The 23238-nt window shown below is 37.4% G+C and overlaps 1 protein-coding gene across 4 annotated transcripts in view; it reads right to left on the reverse strand.

Annotated features, from left to right (window-relative positions):
• Window positions 1-262: 262 nt before the first annotated feature.
• The window catches only part of LOC129367427 (protein MTSS 1-like), a 45273-nt gene continuing 22297 nt past the window's right edge, over window positions 263-23238 (reverse strand). Inside the window, exons 4-16 of one of the 4 annotated variants that reach the window (XM_055041821.1) lie at window positions 17329-17413; window positions 16059-16150; window positions 15789-15863; window positions 9824-9981; window positions 9608-9715; window positions 9378-9475; window positions 7929-8058; window positions 6851-6961; window positions 5428-5670; window positions 5031-5237; window positions 3888-4044; window positions 3498-3791; window positions 263-2866 (exon numbers count right to left, since the gene is read on the reverse strand). In XM_055041821.1, the coding sequence (XP_054897796.1) occupies window positions 2412-2866; window positions 3498-3791; window positions 3888-4044; window positions 5031-5237; window positions 5428-5670; window positions 6851-6961; window positions 7929-8058; window positions 9378-9475; window positions 9608-9715; window positions 9824-9981; window positions 15789-15863; window positions 16059-16150; window positions 17329-17413 (2213 nt within the window). In that variant the 3' untranslated portion in view covers window positions 263-2411. Of the gene's footprint in view, window positions 2867-3497; window positions 3792-3887; window positions 4045-5030; window positions 5238-5427; window positions 5671-6850; window positions 6962-7928; window positions 8194-9377; window positions 9476-9607; window positions 9716-9823; window positions 9982-15788; window positions 15864-16058; window positions 16151-17328; window positions 17414-23238 lie in introns of all 4 variants that reach the window. The other 3 variants (XM_055041819.1, XM_055041820.1, XM_055041822.1) reach the window with 3 other exon arrangements.

Raw genomic sequence — 23238 nt, forward strand, 5'->3', positions numbered from 1 at the left:
TTTGCAGATTGTAAACGTACTTACAGATCTTAAATGAAAACATGTAGACGTTGGTTTAGAGCTAGTAATTAATCCTTTGTAAGAGCGGCTTCTAGTGGCCACAGTGTGGCATAACATCAGTTTGAAATTACAATGAGTCTTTTCTTGAGATTAAAAAATATAAAATGGTTCTCGGTTCAAAGATTGCCTGGCATAATCCTTTATATATATAATTGTGTGGTAAAAGTAAAAAACATTAACATCCAAAACAACTGAGCCAAAGTAAGTTGATTATTTTTATTATATTTCTAAAGGTGACACTTTATCCTGAAAAATAAACAGCATCAAAGCTTGAACTATACAGGGTCAAGCAGCGAGAGGTCAACTCTCCACTGAGAAAATGAGCAAAAAACTAAACTATGTCACAGATAGATTAAACTGTAATGTTTCAAATTTCACAAACTATAAACTTCTTACTCATAGGATATACTGGCATTTGGAAATATATAGATATTTATGCTAAGAATTTGAATATGGGAATCACAGGTTAATAGCATATTTTAGATATTTAGACAGAAAAAAAAATGGACCAGGTCATAAAATGAAATTGCCTTCAGGGAACAGCTGTCAAGTTTATGAATGTTTCTGTGTTAGTCCACCATCTCTTCAGTCATGCTAAAACAAACTGTACAAGCACAAACTAAAACAATTCAGACATTTTAACCAACTCAGAGGAAAATGTACAGTTATTTTGTACACAAAACGTATAATACTGTTGCCAATGAACTCTGTTAAGCAGTTTGCCTCTTGTTAATATGTAATGTTTGCACATCTGTCTTATATCTTTCTCACACTGGAACGGATAAGAAACCTTCTTACTCTGATATTTTTTTAGAACGTATAAAAATAAAAATAAGATGAGAACCAAGACGGAATTAAAACACTGAAAAAAGAAAATAAATTAAAAATGTGAGTTCCTCGACTGAACACCGCTAAACAATATTTACACTTTCATACATCTTGTAGTACACAGTGCTTGAACTGAAACGCAAATGAATTACACTAACTAGCCTCCTTAGCTTATAGTCTAACGCTACGATACGAGGATTAATCTCATATCCCAAAATCTTATCAAAGTCCTGATAAAAAAAAAAGTAACTAAAATGCTACTTATATTTGTAATTTATGAAGAATACATTTTGATGTGATTTTCTCCTTTTGACTAAAACTATATCTGTACATAAAGGATGGTACTGCAAAAGATGGATATGTTAATCAGAAATACTTCCTTGTTAGTAGAGTAAAAGGGAAAAAAATTTAAACACGGGAAAAAAATGTTTAGAACTTTTGAGAATCTTTACATCAAAAATAGTTTGTCTCATTAAAAACTTATATCACTTGTTTTTATTTCTCAAACTGTTGCACGTGGCTACTATAGTATGATAGTGGATGGTCAATTAATAAACCTAACGTTTACATATTACATAAATCTCCGTATGTAGACTGAAGAACCAAAAGATATGAGAAATCAAAAACCTGCAGGAGAGTTTAACCAAACATTTATATTTATGCAGGAGAGGCAAAGGATAATTACAATCTTTTTAGAGGTTTTGAAACTAAAATTGCCACTCTGAACTATCATACTCATCCTCAATTGAGATGTGCTAAATTATTTACAAATTATAAAGTCTTTAAAACAAACAAAAAAAAATTTAAAACAAAAGATCAAATTTCTATTCATAAAACCTCTTTACACTTTACAAAGTAGCCTGCAGCAATGGGGACATGTGGTGACACAAAGTCAGTTCCTCTACTTTGCCATGGCTTCCTGGGTCGGTCATTCGGGTCCACGAGGGGCTCTGATGTGAGCTGTGTTTACCCCTCTGAGCTGGAAGCGGGAGACAGCTTAGTGTCCATCTTTCTTCATGAACAGTGGTTCTTTTACCACAGGAAAAGGTCAGCTAAGTCATTTGTGCTCTCTTTTCAGAAAAATGCTCACAGAAGCGCATCCTAATATTTCACACCGTTACGAAACACAACATGGACCCAACCCAGCAGAAATAATAAGTGTTTTAGATTAGAGCTTCTTCTATTTGATAGCAAATGAAGAATAAATCTATTCAGCATAAACAGAAACGACCACAAGGGGGCTCTCTAGTTTACTCCTGGTTATACAAACAATTCTGCCTTTACCCGATGGATCTGACGGATCAACCAAAAAGAAAAATCTACACAAAGTCGAGGTTAGATGTCTTTGAGGTGACATGTTTCACAAGTGAACAATTCGTACGAGAGGTGTCGCCTATTAACACAAAAAGCTTTTTCTTCCTTTTAAAGCTTTGGACCAAATTCCCAAATATTTTTTTTATGGAAATTTCCATCATAAAAGCTCAAGATGCTTGTGACACCAGACTGGCAGTCGGATGATGGCGTCAGGCGATCCGTGGAGCTGAACGGTCATTGGTCAGGGTTCTTTTGAGCTTGACCCCCTTGCGGATAGCCACAAGCATGTTTCCTTCATCTTGTTCGTCCACCTCCTTTCCACTCCCCTGGTATGGCTGGACCAGCTGATTGGGCAGGGGAACGGTCGGAGGGTTAGTGGAGGCCTGACCGCTCCAGGACGTCAAAGGAAGTGTGCCGGCTTCATCTGGTCTTACAAATGTCAAGGAATATGAGCTTTCCTCTCCTCCGCCGAGCTCATCTGAACTCCTGCTCCCGTTAACTGTTCCTGACATATCAGGCACTGTAGGGATTTTCACTGGCACGACTGGAGTACGAATGGGAATGGGGCCTCCGCCCACAGAGCCGGAGCGACGGGCGCAGGGTTTAGAGGAGGGGGTGCGGCGGATTGTGGCAACTCCAGGGGTGACGATAACTGGACCATGACCTGCAGGGAGGATTACAGAGGTGGGATGAATCCTTGGCAGGTAATGATGATACAAAGCAAATAATAAATGCTGCTAGAAAATTGTGATTTAACATGAAGCAACCTTTTTTATGATATATTATGGAAAACAAAATGGATTTTATTGATATTTTACAATAAAACATAAAAAAGGATGGTCTACATGTTTTTCAAATAAAAATAAATCAAAATCTGAAAGGTGTGGAATACAATTTGCCCCAAAGAGTAAATATTTTTTTTGATCCACCTTTTGCCTGTCAGAGGTTTTAAATCTCTCACTGCTTAATGAGCACCCTCTATTTAACTCTATTCATCTTCCTATCACTTCTGACCTGCTTCCATGACTCAAAATAAGTTACATTCAGGTAGATTCTATTACTAAGTGTCTGAGTTTTACTTTCATTTTTATTGACATTTCACAAGATATTAATCTAGTGCAAGGTTTTGCCAACTTTATTTGTTATTTTGCTTTGCGTTTGTCACTTAAATCCCAAAATATATGCCTAAGTTTGCGGTTGCAATAAGAAAATCATGTGAAAAAGTTAAGGTTTAAAAAGTATTAACCCAAAGCTATGCGAGTGAACATTTGTGATAACCTCTGAGTTATTTGTACCTATAGAAGTAGCAGTGTATTGGCCAGCAGGAGCAGACGGATAGGTTCCTGTGTGGACTGGTGTGGAGGGATAGGCTCCCCCATGGTATGTCCCCTGTCCAGGATATGGGGTTTGTGTAATGGGCATGCCAGCTGTGGAGGCGGGCCGTTTGGTCTGGAACATGCGTCTGTAGGACTGGCCGATGTCACTGTTTCTGGGGATTGTGGAGGACTTGTCGAAGTCAGACGGCTGCTGTGGTTGCTGCTGCTCAGGCTCCTGGTCTCCGGCCATGGAAAAGTAGTCATAATCTGAAACTGTCATGGGTAAATATGAGGAGGTTAAATCACACTACTTCAGAGTGAATTATGACACAAAATGTCCAAAAAGATATTTCTGATAAACTTCACTACTTTGTGATGGTATGGTGTCTTCAGAGCAGCAGGGTGTGTTGGTCTGAGTGCTGTAGCCGCTGGAGCACTGGATGGAGTCTCTGTTTGACCTCTGGATGTCCAGCTCCAGACCCCTGGATAAGGCCACGGCCAGTTCATTTTGGGCCTCCAGATCAGCCTGTCAAAAACAGAGGAAATCAACATGGGAGGGGAAAGTCAAGATCAAGACATCAGCCTGAATTCATACAGCCAAGTGCAGTGTATTAAAGCCATTAAAATAATTACATTCAACCCACTAAAGTCATTAACGGGGAACATTAATGGTGCAGGGATATTCACATTGTTTACGTGCCTTTACTGTAACAACATTGGTCGTTGTAGGCTGATTTTGTTGTAAGCTCACAGTTAACAGATTGCATTGATCAATATATGGAAATAAGTATCACCATTAAAGGTAATCGTTGAGTAATTTGTAAAAATATGCCCGCAGTTTTAGGACATTACTAAATGTGCTCAATGGAAGTATACAAAAAAAACTCTTAAAAAATGCTAATAAAAAAAGGGACCCCTTACAAATTTCATCAGCTTTTTCCCCTCATTTTTCCACTTAAGTCTTTCTGATCATTAAAAAAAAAGTACATTACAAAATGATATCCAATAAAAAACAGTTAACAGATTATCAATACTGACAGTTGAATTCAACGAGGAAAGATTACTGCCAGATCTGGAGAATTAAGAAATAACTTTCCTCACAACATGAAGTAGGCCTAATGACCACAATCAAATGAAACCCAAAAACAGATGAGAAACAAATTAATTAACATCAATCCGTCTAAAACTGGTTCCAAAGTTTGAATTGATTACTAGTTAACACAAAACCTTGACTCTAGTTGTCGAGGGTGGATCAATCTGTTACAGGGCTAACTGGGATACTCTTCAATGTAAAGCCAGTTAGCATTGAAGAATATCCCAGCTCTCTTGCAGCCAGGAAGAACCGGCTGGTGTGAATACTTATTTCCCCTCAAAAATAGAATCATTATTTAAAAACGACATTTAGATTTTACTCACTTTATATCTATTTGACATTAAAACTTGCTAATAAAATTAAGAGATCTTTAGAAGCAACACTCTTTCACAGCAAAATCAGAGCAGACAGAAACTGACCTTCATGATTCTGTTCTTCTCTTCCTGTTGGCTTGGTGTTTGTATCTGAGCAGGAGGGGGCGCTGAGTTTGATGTTTGGCTTGAAGGGGGGATGTTACCACCATTTACGCTCCCATTATTCTCCACCCCACCCAAAGCTTCCTTGTCTTTCCTCCTTCTCAGTGTGTTGACCATGGGCTGGTCATAAGGTCCTGGTTTTGCCCAGTCCTGTGGACAAAATTGTTTAATAATGATTTTCCACATTTCTCTGATGTTTAAAAAATCTTAAAAATGTTCTCTTTTCATTTCAGCTTGAAAGTAAAAATAAGAAAGTAATTCAGCAAATTTGTGCAGTGAACAAACTGCACACAAGGAGAATGGAAAAGTGTTGCTCATCAAGTTTGACGTGATGACCAACCTTCCAACTGGGGACTTTTGATGAAGGTACCATCGGGGAGCCCAACGTGCAGTAGTTGGGATAGTCCGGCAGCAAGGCTGAGGCGGGGCGTGACCAGGAACGAGTGGGGCATGAGGTGGAGGCAGAGGGGGAAGATGGTGGGAAGAATGGGAAGGAAGTGCCTGGAGCTGAGCCCAAGCTCCCCCCATTGCTATGCAGGTAGGAGGGACTGGCTGGGCTGTAGTGGTCAAAGCCATTGGACAACTGGTATTGATGGAAGGACAGACCAATGGTAACAGAAGCAAACAAAAGGAAAAGAAGCAATGGGATCAATAAATGAAATGGTGATCAAATAATAAAAAACACAGAAATAACTGAGGATAAATAAATGAAAGCAAAATAAGATCAAAATCCATGTTGATTAACAAACATCAGTATAGATGAGGGTTTGAATGCTGAACTGAATAAAAAAAGGAAAAAATGATGGACACCTGAAGTGTAGTTTGGTCGGATTGCTCCAAAGTATTCATACCCCTTCCTCACAATTGACAACATTAAAACTATAAACTTCAATCAACTTTATTGTGATATTTTAAATTCACAATTTGTATGCCAACCTATAGTAACACACAGTTGTTAAAGGGAAGGGAAATAACATGTTTTATTTTTAAAATTTACTAAAAATAATCTGAAAAACTCTGCGATGGACTAGCGACCCATCCAGGGTGTACCCTGCCTCTGAAGACAGGCAACAGGGTTTTGTTTTCTTTAGATTTTCCATTTAGATTTAGCATTTTCTTTAGAAAGATGGATGAAATCTGAAAAACCGAGAAACTCTGTTGACAGCCCAACCATTATTTGGGGACTCCACTGATGTGGAGGAAAGAGTACCAAGAAGAAACCTGTTACATAAAAAAGCCATTCTAAGTGCCATTTGCATTTTTCTGCCACGAATGAAGGAGATGGAAAATAAAGGTTGAGATCAAACATATTCCTGTTCATGTGTAAAATACACATGCAGCTGACAATCCGAGGCAAAACAGATGCTTTCTATTTCATTTAGTATCTGACTGGGCTGAGTAAATATATCAGCAAAGTTTTATTGAAGCATCTTTACAAGAAAAGCTGGTAGAGAAATACACATAAATAAAGTTGTGTACAATCACCTTTTTATGATTGTACAAAAAGGTGCTGAATATAAATACCCACCAAACTTTTTAGATTATTTGTTAAAAAAAATGTCATTTTTAACTAAAATGTCAACCACTTTGCATTGATCTAAGGCATATATTTTCAACCAAATATGCAGAAGTTTGTGGTTTTAACCAGGTGATATTAATCCTTTTGCAAGCCTCTTCAGATTCCATAACCTTCCTACACTGAACGGAAGCGGATATCTGGCATATGAAGGTCTGCGGTTCATTATACAGAAAGAACTTTTCACCTTGTCAGTAGCATGCTGAAGTGCAGTAGCGGTAAGAGAGCAGGCAGTGCTGCAGTCACCATGAAGCTGCCCAGTCTCTGACGTCTCAGAGGAGCTGGAACTGGGACAAGGCTGTGACAGAGAGGACAGGGAGCAGCCGGCAGGAAGTGGGATGATGAGGTGGGAGAGAGAAAGGGGCATGGATGGAGGAGAAACAATTACAGCAAAGACATACTGACAGCTAGAAGCACAGGCAAACTGTTTGGCAGCTGTAGCGACTTCTTCACAAATTAGTTAGGAAAAGCATCAGGGAACAGTGGAATAAGAGAAGAGTTATATCAGCATTAGTTGCAAGGCCATTAAGAGCAGAATGTTAAGTGTCAGCCTCGTTAAAAAGAAGCTCAGTTAAAACCCTTCAAAAAGTTAAAGGCCCTTTTAAGCGCCCGATACTGTAACCCACAGTGAGCAAACACAAGGCCCGATTCCCAGGCCTGTACTGTATGTGGGTCAGGCACCGAGTTGCCAAACCACCTTCAGCGGATCATAAAAACTTGGCGTCCAACTAAACCGATGTGTTCTGGCCCGAGGAGTTCTGGTTGCTGGCGAACAGCACAACGTCAACTAATGCAACTGCTCTCACGGTCGATCACAAGCCTCAAAGCCCGCACAGACAATCCCCTGGACTGACTCACACGTTATTATCTCACAACTTTTGTCAGAGAGTCAGACTGAGGCGATATAGACATACTCCTAATGTATGTAAAACATAGAGGCAACACAGCAGCATATAATTTAACTATGATTCATTTAATAAAAAAATAAAACTGAGCGTATTTTGAGGGTTTTAAGTTTGGCCAAACCTCAGTCTGTCACAGTGGTGGACTTTTTCTCATAGCAGGATGGTTCTGACCCATTTTACTCTGGGCTAGAAAGGAAGCAAACTAATTTTCTGCACATTTATGATACAATAATAGCACTGAATGACTTCACGTACTTACTGCGGCCAGACAACTCTGCCTAAAGGAGACTGACTCTCAGTAGGGAGCCGGATTGAATATAATAATAAATATGGGTGTCTCTTTTTTTGTCCCCATCTTACCTTTGTTTCAGCTGGCATCGGTGAAGAGGATTTGGACGATGCATTTTGGTCCTGTGATGAAGAAATGAAGCCAGAGTCGTGGGAAGAGATGCTAGAGAGCCGAACCGGGGCCTGCAGGGGTAACGTGGAGCTGCGGTATCGATGGCAGGGGTGATGATGGTGAAAGAGGTGATGCGAGGAGGAGGAGGAAGAAGAGGAGGAAGGAGAGTGAGAGTGAGAGCCACTGGAGCCCCTGGAGTCACTACTGTTAACGCTGTTCAGACTACTGTGAAAGGGGAAGAAGGATGGTACAAAGGGAAGACCAGTGGGAGACGTTAAGCAGCGCCAAGGAGAGTTAAAGACAGTCAAGTTCACCAGAAGCCACGGGTTTAGGAGGAAGGGTCGAGTGGAGGGGGATAAGAGGAGAAATAGGGAAAAGATGAAAGGCAGAGGATAACAGGGAATGTGGAGGAGACAGGGTGAGAAACGATTAACACGGCACAAAATGATGCACCAAGCAGTGAACAAAGCCAATCCAAACAAACCAATGTGAAAAAAAATTAAAAATCATAATGAAAGAGTAGACTTTTATCAAAACACACAAAATACTCAGATGCTGAACAAGTTCAAGGACTACTTATTATTTCAATTTAGATTACACACATCACCGTCAATAAAAAGTGAAAAAGCTTCCTGCAGTCATTGAAACGAGTATAAAATCTACAAAATACGCAAGAAAAAACTGAAAGAAATGCAAAAAAAATATATATAGAAAGTTGCTTTGCTACTTGAACTCACTTCCGAAACTCATAATGTTGCTCCTGTTTTTTGAAAAATAGGAATAGTATCACATCACTTTGGTACATGTGGTATTATTTTAGATTTTATATTCAAATAAATATACATAGAAAATCTATCTAGAATTAAAATTCCCTCACAACCCAAGAATTGATTGTCCAAGAACAACAGGACAGATAAAAAGTGAAAACAGAAACTCAAGACAGTAGATTTTTTACTTTAAACCAGAGCAATTGTACAAAATCCATTAGAGAAAGAAAAGGACAGCGAACAGAAGACATAGTCTGAACAGCTAACTCCCCTGCCTCCAAGTCATTCTGGATAGTATTGATGTTATTCTCAGTGAGTAATCAATAAGAGTGCAACAAAATAATCAAACTTTTTCCCCAGCTCATCGTGGCCACTAGGTGTCACCCATGGTTTGAAAAACTGTCGGTTTTAATACCTTCATCGCTTCTGATTTGGATAAAAAGATTTTCAGGCTTTTAGAAAAATGCAATGCATGAGGTAAATGTATACTTGACAGATGTACTAAACTCCCTCTTATAGAATATAAAATATTTTTGACCTTGTCATATTTCCGTACTCATTTCACAGTGTTTCTTGGATGGAGGGGGTTAAAGTGTACTCTGCTTCTTTTAAAACATGAAGGTCAAAACTGCATAAACATACCTGCACATGCTAGATTTCCTGGACATTGTAGTGCTCGGGGAAGAAGGTGGTGTTTGATATGACCAACCATAGTCTGAGCCCTTCAGGTCTGAGATCACCTAGAAGTAATCACTAATTATTAATATTCACAAAAATAGCAAATTTTACAAACTTATTTTACCTGATTGTAAACAAGTGCAAAACAAAGAGTAAAGATGACAAAATTTCAGGATTTTAGGCTCCCCCCATACCTGTTCACTAGCAGGAGGAAGCTTATGTGGGTCAGACGTCAGGGCCTTGAGATCCTCAGAGATGGTCTGGAGATGGGTAACCTCTGCCAACATTGAGATCTCCTCGTCCTATAAGCATCAAGCACATGCAAAGCAGAAATCCATAAACAGATCGTATTTTATCCGGTCATAGTACAGTTATAGTAAGCAATAAGAGTTTGCCTCTTTTTTACTCACCACTACAGGCTGCAGCAAGGCTACAAAACAGCAAAATCTTTGTCTCTCCTCAATGAGAGCCTTCCTCAAAGCTTGCTTCTCCGTTTCTTCCAGAAGGATGTATTTATCACTCACATCCTGCATGGCACTGTTCAGCTGGGGCTGGAAATCACCACGGCCTTCACAAACAAACAAAATACAAATGCGCAAAAATACATTAGTCATTACATAAGGACCAGGAAAACAAATAATACGTCACTACTTATCATGCAATAACATGCACTGGATATGGGAAACGATATAATTTTGCACATAAGAAGGAAGTTAGTGAAGATTTTTTTTTGTAGCATGTCAAATAATGCTATGTAAAATGTCCCACTATTTTGGGTATCACCTCAGCATGAAGAGCACCTCTTCTTACTGAAGTACTTCCTGGCTCTCGTTCAACGAGGGCCAAAGGTTATCTTGTTCAGACCAATCTGTTGTCTGTAGGCTATAACTACAATTTACTCAAAGGTTGGAGTCATTTTAGACATTTTTACCTTCCTCTTTCATACACTGAAATTTCTGAAAATGTTTTTGAAAAAAAAAACAAAAAACAAACAAAGAAAAAAACTAAAGACTTTTTATCACCACAAAAGAGCAAAGTACCAATAACACCATCTGGCCCTCCGGCTGTCTGTGTGAGTTCCAATATAAATATGCAAATCCAGAGTAGGACATTATAATTCCAAGGTTATCTTGACGTGCAGCCTTGCATGTCTTCTTGCTGTGAGTAAGTAAAAATGTGCGTCTAGGATTTGTGAGTGTGTTTGTGCGCATGGTTTAAAGACAGGATGCCCTGAAGCCAAATCAGGCTCTCGAGTTCTTGAAGGAGGCATCAAGGTTGGCGACTGCCTGTGACCCAATGATGCACTGTGGATCTCAAAGGCATTATCTAACCACTAGATACAGTTACACAAAAACATGTTTTGACTTTAATACATCAAGGTCTGTGGTCTCTGTCTGCTCATATGTCTGGGCTCAGATAAATTGCTGTCTTTCATTGACATTTGTTGTAATTTCCTACAACATGAAGTAGGCCACACATAAAGCTTTTAATTAAAGAAATTCACGGAGAAATAAAAAAATTAGTCAATATTGAAGAAAGTGTTAAAAAGCTCAGAGCAGGAGGATAATAATCCAAAGCAAGCAACAGGTCCACCAAAAATCTTTTTAAGAAGTCAAAGTCTGAATCTAAATCCGACTAAGAAAATGCAGGTCAACCAAGTAATATCTTTAGGTGATCATTACAATGCTCTTACCACAAACGGCCATGTTTGTTTTAGTTGTCCTATTGTCCATTAATAAGTTAAGTAACAAAAAAGTATATGCTTAGACTATCTTTTTTCTGATATCAAATATTTGTTTGATCTTAAACAAGCAAACACTATCTGGAAAGAGAAAAGAAGTATTTGCCACTTAGGAGGCAAATACTTTTTCCCAGCTCTGTAGGAGTCTTCTATGTACTTTTCTATCTCCAGCTAAATAAATCAACTCTAGCTTGCAACATGACTGCAAGCACTGTTATAATGAAATGTATAGCATCCAGACCTCAATCCAAGCACAGGGATTTTAATGCTAATGTGAGTTATGCAATCATCTTAAATAGTAGTGGTCTATGGGGCAATAAATTAAATGTAGCATAACTAGAAAGTCCAACCTTCAGCATGTTTTTCGGTCTTGTATTGATCCAAAGGGAAATTTTGACCAGACAGACGAACAATTACATTGTGCAACGGTATGACCGAATCTGAACAGGCCTCACTCATTAGTCCATTTTCCACAGCAGGGCCTACCTCATTACCGTTGTCCCTACAGGCAAAATCTTTTTCCATCTTGTTGCCTTGGACATTATTTATAAGTTGGTTTGACATCTCAAATACTCTTGTAATCACTAATTATAAACAGCTCCTCTATCATTACTGTAATGCAATGTGAAGGCCGTCTGTAATGTGGATCTATAAAGTAAAATATCCAACAGCTGAAACTACAGAAAGCAAATTAAAAATACTTTTTATATGCAAGTACAACACATATGCTCTGACTCAAAGTAGGCTTGGTTATAAAGTTCATGTAAAGTTGAGGACAGATTGACAGAAAGCAACTCCTCTCCCTTCAAGTTGACATTTCTTCTCATACCTCAAACAGCAGCAATTGTGTTTTTGCCTCAAAAAAATGGAAAACGGAAATAAATATATTCTTTATTACATTCAGTCATAGAGCAGCCTGTGAAAGTTTCATCTTATCACTAAAAAATCTGTAATAATCTACCATATGTAGCTAGATTGGTTGTTTTAGGTATGTGATGAAGCTGTCACTGGATATTCTATACCCACATTTGGTCAATATGTAAACAAACTGGGAACTTTTCATGTCTGCTTTGATTTTCAATTATTTTCTATAATTTGCCTCTGGTCTACTGTAAAGAACTACAACAATGTGACGCCAATAAATCTTACCCAAAAGCTTGAGATAAATCAGAATTATATCGGTTTGATCATAAGTTACCAATGGTCATATGGTTTTTTTTTTTTGAGTCAAAAGATCAGAACACTGATGAGAACTAAATAATCAATAGAAATAGGATGTCATTTTAGAAAATAACATTTCCCTAAATTATATCTGGGAATTTAACTTATTTTTTATTATTATTAATTATTCATAAATGAAAGTAGGAATGAAATGTCAAAATACAGGTATAGAATGTGGATACCAATTAGCAAAGGGGTGAATTGACTTGAAGTTGCTTTGGACTATTATCCACCAAGAAAGACTGAAAAAAGGTTCAGTCATTTCACCACAAAATTCAAGCTTGCAATCCATAACACAAATCTTCAGGGCACAATTAGAATATTTTACTTTAAAAGATTCAAAGCTTCAAAATAATCTGCAAGTCTTTAAAATATAGCACCAAAAGCACGTTTACATTATTTTATCTCAATAAAAGGTGACTAATTATCAAGATTGTTTACTTTAAATGAGGCAGCTTGAAATGGTCAGACCAGAAAGGTAATGATTTGGAAACTGATCCAGAATGATAGACACATATGTCTATCATATGTCCAGAAACTATTAGCAAAATATAAAAAGAATTCAAGCATTTAGGAGTTTTACTAATCTTAGTTGTCTTTACCAGCTTCAACTTATCTGACTAGAACGATTGAACTGTCCCTCATTCTGCACACATGTTGCTACATGAGTGCAGACACAAATGGGATTAACTGCTCCAGCTTTCACATGGTCAATGATTAAATTAGGTTGTAATTTTAGACGTTTTCTGAGCGCTGCTGGGCTTTTGGGTCAGAAAAACACTCTCATGAGACCGATAAGAAAACATTAGATCTTGTGTAATCGACGAGAAGATGGTGGATGGTGTGGTATTTTTATGAGAAAGTAGATTATTACAGCTAAATGTTAGATAAAATATGTCTAACTTGCCTCAATGAGGCAAATTAAGAAACAGGAAAACATCACAGAGAATTTTGTGACCATTGAATAACCTGATTATTCAAAATTTAGTAGATTGATGATTTTATAGTTAAGCACTCTTTGAGATGAAACACAGCGATCATCTCTGAGTGGTAGTGGAAAGCTAATAAGAAGAGAAAGTATGTAGTCTTGTGTTGTCTTTAGTCAAAAGCTGGAGTTCAAGCTCTTGACAGCTGTGAAGCTTGGACATGAAGGTTAATCAGATTGAGCATACCAAGTCAAAGATTATGTCAGCTTTAACAAAGCCAAGAAGGTTTGCAAAAGCTTACTGAGCCCTGAGAGCTGCAAGTTTCTACTAGTCTGTATTTTATTTGAGATCTGTTCAGATGCCTAAACAAGTTTATATGTCAATGTCCCGTATTTTCTCAGTCTCAAATTTCAAAAATTTTTTGATCCATTTAAAATATTTAAATTTTGCAAAAGTTTTCTGTCAATCTACAAATACTTCTGGAGTTGTGAGGCTTTAAATTTGCAACCTTGATAGACTAATGGATTAAGGCAGGGCAAATGGTAGATGGATGGACAATCTACAGTGAGCAAGCAGATGGATGCAGTGATGGTGGGTGAATAGATGAAACTTTGTGTCAGTGGAATAATGAGTAGTAAGGACATACAAAAAAATCTTTCAAACTCCATTTCCATTCAGATCTCAGATCTAACTCAAACTCCATTCTTTTCCAGACTTGGAACCCTGGGTATCTAACACATGTCACATGTCAAATGTAACAATGTATTTTTTTTATTTGTCAATGTCAGTGTTACCATAAGTACAGATGTGTTTATGCATTATTTAAGTTATGTAGTTCTTCACTGCATAAACAATTTGTGTAGAGCATATTTCTGAAAGTCAAGACTTTCTCTTTTTTTAAATCACACTTTTTCAGGTTCATAAAAAGAAAAGGCAACTTACTCCAAACTAAATGTAATGAATGGGATGGCACAAAAAAGTAGAACAGTGAAGGATGAAAAGAAGGCCAAATCTTTTAATTATTGTTTCTATAATCTACACTACACACTACAGTGTAAAAGAAGATTGGCACTCTAAATAGGACAAACGTGTTGCTAGAGTTTCTAATGAGTAGCTACAGGTTGTAGCACGACAAGAATGCACGACAGAAAATAAAGTAAAGCCTACATCAGTCATTTACCAATTAAACCAAGACACTTTATAAATTGTAGCATTAGGAACTACTTAAATATTGTCTATAAAGAAACTTACCATGATTGTCTGCTGCAGTGCAGCATTAAGAGAAGAATATCAACCATGGGTGGGCAGGGAGAGAAAAAAGATCCACATGAACTGAGAAACTGCCAGCTAAACACTAATCATTGTGTGCCTATGAATGTCTGAGACTTTGTATGACTTTGTAACGAAAAGTGTAACATAAAAGCCATCACAGATAAACAGATAGGATAGGGTATCTGTTTTGATAGCATATGCTCAGATGCTCTCAAAGCAGATATTAAATGATTTGCATTGTCTTTAGCAAATTGATAGTCCTGCAATGATGCAGTAATTGGTGCTGTTCTGACAGGCTCATTTATCTACACTTCAAAAGATGGGAATGCAAAAGCAGAAATGAGTTCCCCTCTTTGCTTTACTTAAGATGTCTAACATGTCTGGAAAAAACCCAAAAAACTAACTAAATATGAAAACCAATGCAAATCTATAAACATGTCACAATAATATCCAGCCAAATGTCTTTTTATGTACAGCACTATTTTCCATTTAGGTGAGCAAGTATGTATAACTTGAGCCAAGAGGTCTGCACTGCCCTCTCACAGTGTTTACCAAGTAAGGCAATGTTCAGCCTGACTAGAACTGCACAACTTATTCAGTAGGAAAATACTTGTTCAATACACATGCTGCTAAACGGAGAACTGAATCCCAATTTATACATATTTTCTATTAAAATAGAAAAAATAGATCAAGTTTTCTCTCCACAGATTATTTTTCAGCACTTGGTATGTTTTAAATTCTTGTCATCAGATTTTACATTCACAAGCTGTTACATTGAAGTAAATGTATCTAATGCAGTATTACAAAAATAAGTCTCAAAAAACAGTAGCTCAGAGATGGAACCAGTGGGACACAAATAGATGAGTTACAGCTTTTTCCCTTGTGACTTCTCACAAGCTACTTCACAACAACTACCAGGCTAAATGTTTAAAGAAGACAAATTCACCAGGAGGTCAATGGAAAAACAAGCGTCAGGTCTGGCTAGGCTAACAACAACATGCCGCCTAAGGCAAAAACAGCAGCTTCCTTTCAATAAACGTACCTGCTGTTGAACTACTGCTGCATGATTTAATAGTTTTATGTTTTCAGGCTTGATAATAAATCATCCGCGACTAAAAAGCATTTAACTTGTTGATTTGACAAGAACTATGCCTGACGGCACACATGGACTACAACATCAAATGCAAATGGCTTCACAAAAAGTTTTTTTCTCACCTTTCTTCGCTTTTTTCTGAAGTTTTAACGTGTCCGAGGACTTCTTCTTGATTTCCTGTCGAGCTCGCTTGTACTCTGTTACGAACAGACCAATTAGCAGAGGTCAATCAACTCCGTTTTTGAACATTTAACACAATTTAAATGACAAGATCTTTTGTGTAAGAGAAGAGCACTAGTGAATAGATAAATATAAATTGCGAACTGAAGTGATAAAACTGGCAACAATTGACTTTGAGAAGGAGTTTGTGCGATTGTACTAGTTCACCTCACCTTTTGCATGGTCTTTGTCTAAAGCATTGACACCTCTTTTCCACTCCTCCATCTGTTCCTGCAGCGGGTTAATCAGCCCCTCCAGAAAGCACCTGCAAAATTACAGGTTTCTCGCTTTTAATCTGAGGTCAGGCAGATCAGTTCAATTTACATGCAAATGCACCCCTTGAGTTTTCATTACATTTCTGGCCTTTGAAAGTCCATTTGAAAGGGAATGTCATGTACTCGTATTAAAGCAACAAGCTCTTGCGAAACAGAGCCGTGTCATGAAGAACAAGGGCCAAACAAGATCATCCACTTTTCCTCCCACATACCTCAAAAATGTTTCATGCAAAGACACACTTTTGCGTTCTGCCCCCTTTATTTCTATGCCCCTAAATACAATCCAGTCATAAAATAAAGTTCACCTGTGTAACATTTAGTCTTAGTGAGCCTCCAAAGAAAGTTGACCTTTGAAAACCATTTAACATTTTTCTTCCACTTCACAATTATTTACAACTGTCTGATGTTCTTCACCAAAATGGAAATAAAATACATATATGCATGACAGCAGTATATTTATCATCCAATTTAAGTGAAAGCAGACTGTCAAACTTGAAAAATGCACAAACATAAAGTCTGGTTTATTTATGTGGCATGTAATCTCATGTCAATCATTGACAGAAAGACAAACGGGGAGGGAGAAAAAACACAGACTGTGAGTCTGCAAGTGTCTGATTGTGCGACACAGGGGGAAGTACTAAGCTTGTGCAGTTATGTCTATCAGTCATTACCCAAGCATGAACGTCTTCCTAGACACATTTGTAAAGTGTGTGAAATGCGGACAGCTGCAGCCTTAGCGAGTCGAGCTAAAATTAGACTTCAGTCTCCCGTCTTGTAGACATCTCCACAAAGTGTGTGTCAGTGGGTGGTTGTTGATGGCAGCCCCCACGTGTATGGCCCCTGCTATGGAGATCCAAATGGAATTTCTGCAGAAATGCCAAGTGAAATTAAAGAGCCTCTTGTCTGGGATGTGTGTGGTAACGGGAGGGGGCAAGGCAGAAAGCTGTGCTGTGTCCATCTTTCCTTTGACATTATAGATGCGTATGCATCAAAGTAAATAGACTTTTTCTCAGCATTCCACAACAAGGGTCATGGTCACCCACACACCCAAAATATTAAAACACAAAAGGCCAAGAGAAGCAGCAGTCAACATGTTTTGGAGAATAACTTTTGCCAAAGAGCAATATGTGTTAAAAAGAACAACATTTCAGTGTGTAATTTTCCTTACATGGAGAACTGTTTGAGTTTCGCCTCTATGCTGCGATGCCTCATGCACATCCTGGTCAATGCCGACCCGATGTCTCTGGTGCCACCTAGAACATAAACAAATATGATGAATAAATGTGATTTCAGAGCAAACAAAACAAAACAAAAAAAAAAACAGTTTCATACACATGCGTCTAAATAAATCTGATTATCATTGAAAACTTTATTGCAGTATTTTCAGCCTAAAAATCAGGTTCTATTGAGACACAAAGTGATATTTCAGAAATGTATTTGTTCAAGTTGTGTTATGGCTTACAGGGAATTAAAACATTAAATTATGTTCCTCTAAAGATAAAAACAATACAAATAAAACAAATGTCTCTAATGCTGCTACATTGTAAAAAAAAAAAAAACTGCTGACTGTTGAAGGCGTTCAACAGTCATGCCACAAAAAGATCATAGATAACAGAAATGTTTGGTTACAAAGTCCTGTATGGAAGCACATTACTGGAAAGTTGAGAGAAAGGAAAATGTGGAAAAACGTTTCACAAGCAACTTGGATACCAGCAGTTATACATGTCTACAAAAACAGATGTTCAGAATGACATGTCACTTTTAGCCATTGTCACTAATTGTGGCCTGAAAAAAAAAAAGAAAGACTATAAGCAAGTTTTAGAAGTACTCAATCAGAAAAACATTTTAGGAATGACATAACACAAAAATCAACAGGGCAGAGTTTTCAGCAAGTTGATCAGACAGAATTACAGTTATACCTATTGAAATAGGAAATGAAAAAAACAATGCATTATATTTTGAGATAATTCATTTTTAATGAGTATGAAAGTCAGGTGGATTTGTACAGAAAAATAATTTATTATTAAAGACCTGCAAATGTATTTATTTTGATAATCTTTAAATTACGGAAACATGAAACCTGAACTCAATTTAGCATGAACCATGGACTTATGAATTACTTTATTAGCTTCCTGTGGGAAAAGACAGACAGGAAATTGTTGTCTGTTCTGAACGGTTGTTGTATGTCACAAGATTAAATAGCATCTAAAAAAAATCTGATTATCACTGAAAAGTTTACTGGATTATTTCCAGCTTAAAAATCATTTTCCGTTGAGACACAAAGTGATATTTCAGAAATGTATTTGTTCAAGTTGTTGTATTATGACTTACAGGGAATGAACACATTAATTATGTTTTTCCAAAGATAAAAATAATACAAATAAAACAAAGGTTTCTAATGCTAACTACTACATTATAAAAAAAACAAAAAAAAACAAACCCTGCTGACTGTTGAAGGCGTTCAACAATCATGCCACACAAAAATCACAGAAATGTTTGGTTACAAAGTGCTGTATGGAAGCACATTACTGGAAAGTTGAGAGGAAGGAAAATGTGGAAAAATGTTTCACAAGCAACTTGAATACCAGCGGTTATACATGTCTACAAAAACAGATGTTCAAAATGACATGTCACTTTTAGCCATTGTCACAAAATGTGGCCTGAAAAAAAAACAAACTAAAAAAAAAAAGAACACAGGACATAAGCAAGTTTTAGAAGTACCCAAACAGAAAAACATTTTAGGAATGTCATAACACAAAAATCAACAGGGCAGAGTTTGCAGCAAGTTGATCAGACAGAATTAAATGTATGCGTATTAAAAAAGATGAAATGAAACAAAACAATGCATTATATTTTGAGAATTTATTTTTAATGAGTATGAAAGTCAGGTTGATTTGTACAGAAGACACTATTTTTAAAGACCTGCAAATGTATTTATTTTGATAATCTTTAAATTAGGAAAACAGAAAACTTGACCTCAATTTAGCATGAAACGTGGACTTATGAATTACTTTATTAGCTTCCTGTGGGAGAAGACAGACAGGAAATTGTTGTCTGTTCTGAACAGTTATTGTATGTCACAAGATTAAATAGTAATAAGATGCAGTGCACAAAGGGCTACTGGTGGTAATGACAAAACAACCTTCTTCAATGCTGGGAGAGAGACTTAAAAAAAACATCTAGAACTTAAGAAAAAATGTATGAACATGCACTATCAATCATCCACCTTATAAATTATGCAACCAATAGCTTTTTTTTTTAACCAAGTGGCTGATATTCAGTTGAGGACAAATAAGAAGTTGGCAAAATGTGCATTTTTCTCCTCACAGCCTAAACGGTCATCCGCTGGCAGTGGTGAAACATTGATTGACAGATCTATTGTCTAGATGTTCAGCATGAATCAATAGCTTCTCTGTGGGATCCCCTGTGTGTATGTTTATTTCTCTCTGTGTCAGAGTCCATATAGAGTCGAGAGGCCAGGACAAACCTTGAATTACTGAACTGTTGACATTCTGCACACTGCTTCATAAACAGGGAGATACTCTCTACTCTGTGTGTATGCAAGTGAGTGCGTGTAGTGTGTCCGCGGCATCTTATGGAGTGTAAAATTTTCAGCAGAGTGAGCCATCCAGCTGTCTGCACAGCTATACAGCATGCAGAGACAGATGTATAGCTGTCACTCACTCAGCCATTCCCACCCGCGTTACTAACTCCAAGAGACAATTGTCTTGCAACACATGCAAGAAGCTGCTGCCGTCATCTCCATCATTCACACACACATTCTGCAGCTACAACTCGATGAGGATGGTGTCAAATTGTGAGCGACATTTCAGGTTCCTCAACAAACCCATTACTGAGATTGCGTGAGATGTTTTTAGCCACCCTGTCTGGACTGTGTAAATATAATTATAGTAATGAGCATACCATCATGAAGTGTTAAATTTCCCAACTGGCAAGTTGAGGTGTGAAAAGAATTCCTAACGTACGTACATTAACGTAAAACAGAGGGAGTTGTTTGAAAAAACAGCTCTGGTTTCAGTTCTGTCTAAACAGAGAATGTTTTTATAACTGATACAACATGGGCTTACTGGTGTGTTTCTGCAGCAATAAAATAGTATGCATAGTTGGTATAGTAGCTGTGGGTTATGAATGAATTCCTTGTGAAAAAGCTCGTTTTCACACAATCCAAATCCATTTTGTTCTTCTGTTTTCTTCACCTTTTCAAGAGTTTCTAATTTTTAAATAACAGACTAAGACTGTGGCCAAGTGTAGCACAAAAACTGGCTTAAAGAGTATTAAATCTTTCAAGATGGCAAATGAAAACTTTGTTCAACTACATTTAATATCCTGTAAGGGCCACTGCGCTCAGTGTTAATTCCTTTTCTGTTTTATGAAGTCTTCTTTTCGCAAGCTTGCTTTTGCAGAAGGCGAGGCTCTTATAAGGGCCTCACTGTTGCACAACACCAAAATGTTCATTCACTCCAGCGGTGAATTGTTCAGTTATAATACTCAACCATCCATGTGGCGACGTCTCCCTCGCTGGGAGTTCTTGTTGTTTCTGTGGGTGTGGCCGCTTCATGAGACACTTCCACAGAGACGCCACAAACACTTTTAAAGGGTTCAGACCAAAGCCATTAAGAATAAAAAACAGTTACATGAATTAGATACATAATAGATTGATAAATTTACCACTAAATATTCTAGATTTAATATAAAGACAAATAAATTCCAAGATATAATTTTGGGCAAGGTCATTATTGTGCGATGTGAGCATCTGCTGGTGTCCAACAAGCTAAGAATTGAATTACAATGAAATGTCGGTTCACAACGCTTGCAATATATTAGCCAACAATGATTTAATTACAAACTGTCTTTGTGATTAGATCTGTCACAATAAATTTTACTGAATCACATATTGTACCAGAACTTATCGCAATAAACTATAATGTTTTTGGACCATGTTTTCAAGTAATATAATGGTGGTAACATAATACTGCAGGAACATCCTCTCAAAGATCAATAAACTTAACATTTTAATGAACGTTTAACACTGGAACTGGAAGACTTCTTAAATACATAAAGTAACAGAAGCAACAACTTAAATGAATTATGTAGCATTCAAAAAATAAAGCTAGTTGAAACACATGCAGCAGATTAAAGACTTGTCATCCAGTTTTTGGTAGAAAGAGGGAGAAAAGAGAAAAATGATAAATCATGCAAATTATCAAGCTTGTTTTAATTGATCCTGCTGCTAATTGATTTGTTGCTTTTCAAGACATGTTTATTTGCGACATGAATATTGTGATGAAGACAAATTTGATAAGATCACAAATAGTACAAGGCTCTGATCTACTATTTGCTATGGAGATTTTTTATTTTATTTTTTCATTACTGGTCACTTTTGAAATCCAGAAATTAAGTATATGAATTCTTGCACTTTTAATAGATGTCTTTCCATTTAGCAACTGTGTGAAATCTTATATGTAAATTTGAGAAGAAATCTGGTTAAAAAAAAAAAAGCAAATAGTCAAAATGATGAATGCTTCTTCACATGTGCATATAAAAGCCAAAGTAATCAGAAAGTGTGTAAAGAAAAACATTGAGAAAGAGAAAGTGTGCTGCTAGTACTTGCTACATGCAGATTGGGGACGTTGGCCACAACCAATTCTACGCAAGGGCCACAGATGGCTGCTGTTTACTATGGGCTGGTGGTTAAGAAGATAAGAGACCGAGGATTATATACAGCTGGATACACACAAATATACACTCCCTCAGCTGGACAGAGGTATGGAGATCTGGTGAGCAGTTAATTACAGAGCTGAAGAAAACATAAGTAACCTTGACACTAAGCCACCAAACTTTAAAAATATGCTTAATTCTTCTTTAATTCTCCTTAACTCAAACAGAAACCAAACCACAATATAAGTGAAAGCTTTTTCATGCATCACCACATCATTTTTTTTTTTTTTTACTTATTTCAAAGGGGCCATAAGTCTATACACAAACAAGGTCAAGGGGTCGTTGGAGAAGGAAAAAGCCCACATCCTCACAGATCCCTCACTGTACTTAAATGTGATCCTAAGCAGCTTTTAGAAGTTTAAATTACATCTTGAAGTAAATATTCATTCAGTGGTTGTAATTAGATGAATATTTGGTTGTAAACTTGCTTTCAGACTATTCTTTCTAATAGACAGACACCAATCACAGGTCTGAACCATTTCTTACTGTCACACTCAGTCTTCTCTGGCACTAGGTGGTACAACAATGTACCATTGTTTCTCATGACCTGGAGTTACATGAAAGGTGAAAACAAGGTGAAAGTCCAAAACCAGTTATTGTCCAATTGACACTGCTGCACCCTATTCTCGCTGTCTCACACGTAAATGACATTTTAGTTTACTCATTTACATCAACACAATCAGTAAACACCCGGTAGATTAAAGAGTTTTTGTTTGAATCAGTAAAGGAAGTGAAATGCATAACCCAAATACACTCAGAGCGTTCTTGCTGAGCAGTTGGTGTGCCCAGATTGGTCCACCCACACAACACAGACACAGGCTTTGCTTCTCATTCACTCCATCATTCTGTTACGCTGCTGTTATATCAAATAACAATGAAAGGAGTTAAGTAAGATGAACCACATAGATATCGCTTGACACCGTCCAGCGCACTGACAATATATTCCTTTAGCTGTGCCCTGACTTCCTTGGACACCAAACTTACCTCCTCATTCATCTGTATCTGCTGACAGAGTCAGCTTGTCTGTCTAGTGTTGCCTACCCACACACACAGACACGCACACACAACAGACAGCAAGTCTGGCCTCAACAAGCACAGACACATGGAGCGTGTGGGCGTGCAAACACACATGCACCTGCTATATTGTGACAAGTGCTGACGTTAAAAAGCTATGCACCGACTTCAGTCCCCAACAGCTGCCATGCAAAAGGACCGATGAGGTTGTCTTTTATTAATATACTGTGCAGTATTTGAAGACAGTATGGAGTAGGCAACGTGTGTGTTATTTTAGCTCAGATAACACTGCACAATATTCATACAAGTATAACGTTGCAATAAT

This window comes from Poeciliopsis prolifica, unplaced genomic scaffold (assembly GCF_027474105.1).
Source record: "Poeciliopsis prolifica strain line A6 unplaced genomic scaffold, Auburn_PproV2 SCAFFOLD017, whole genome shotgun sequence".
Lineage (NCBI taxonomy): Eukaryota > Metazoa > Chordata > Actinopteri > Cyprinodontiformes > Poeciliidae > Poeciliopsis > Poeciliopsis prolifica.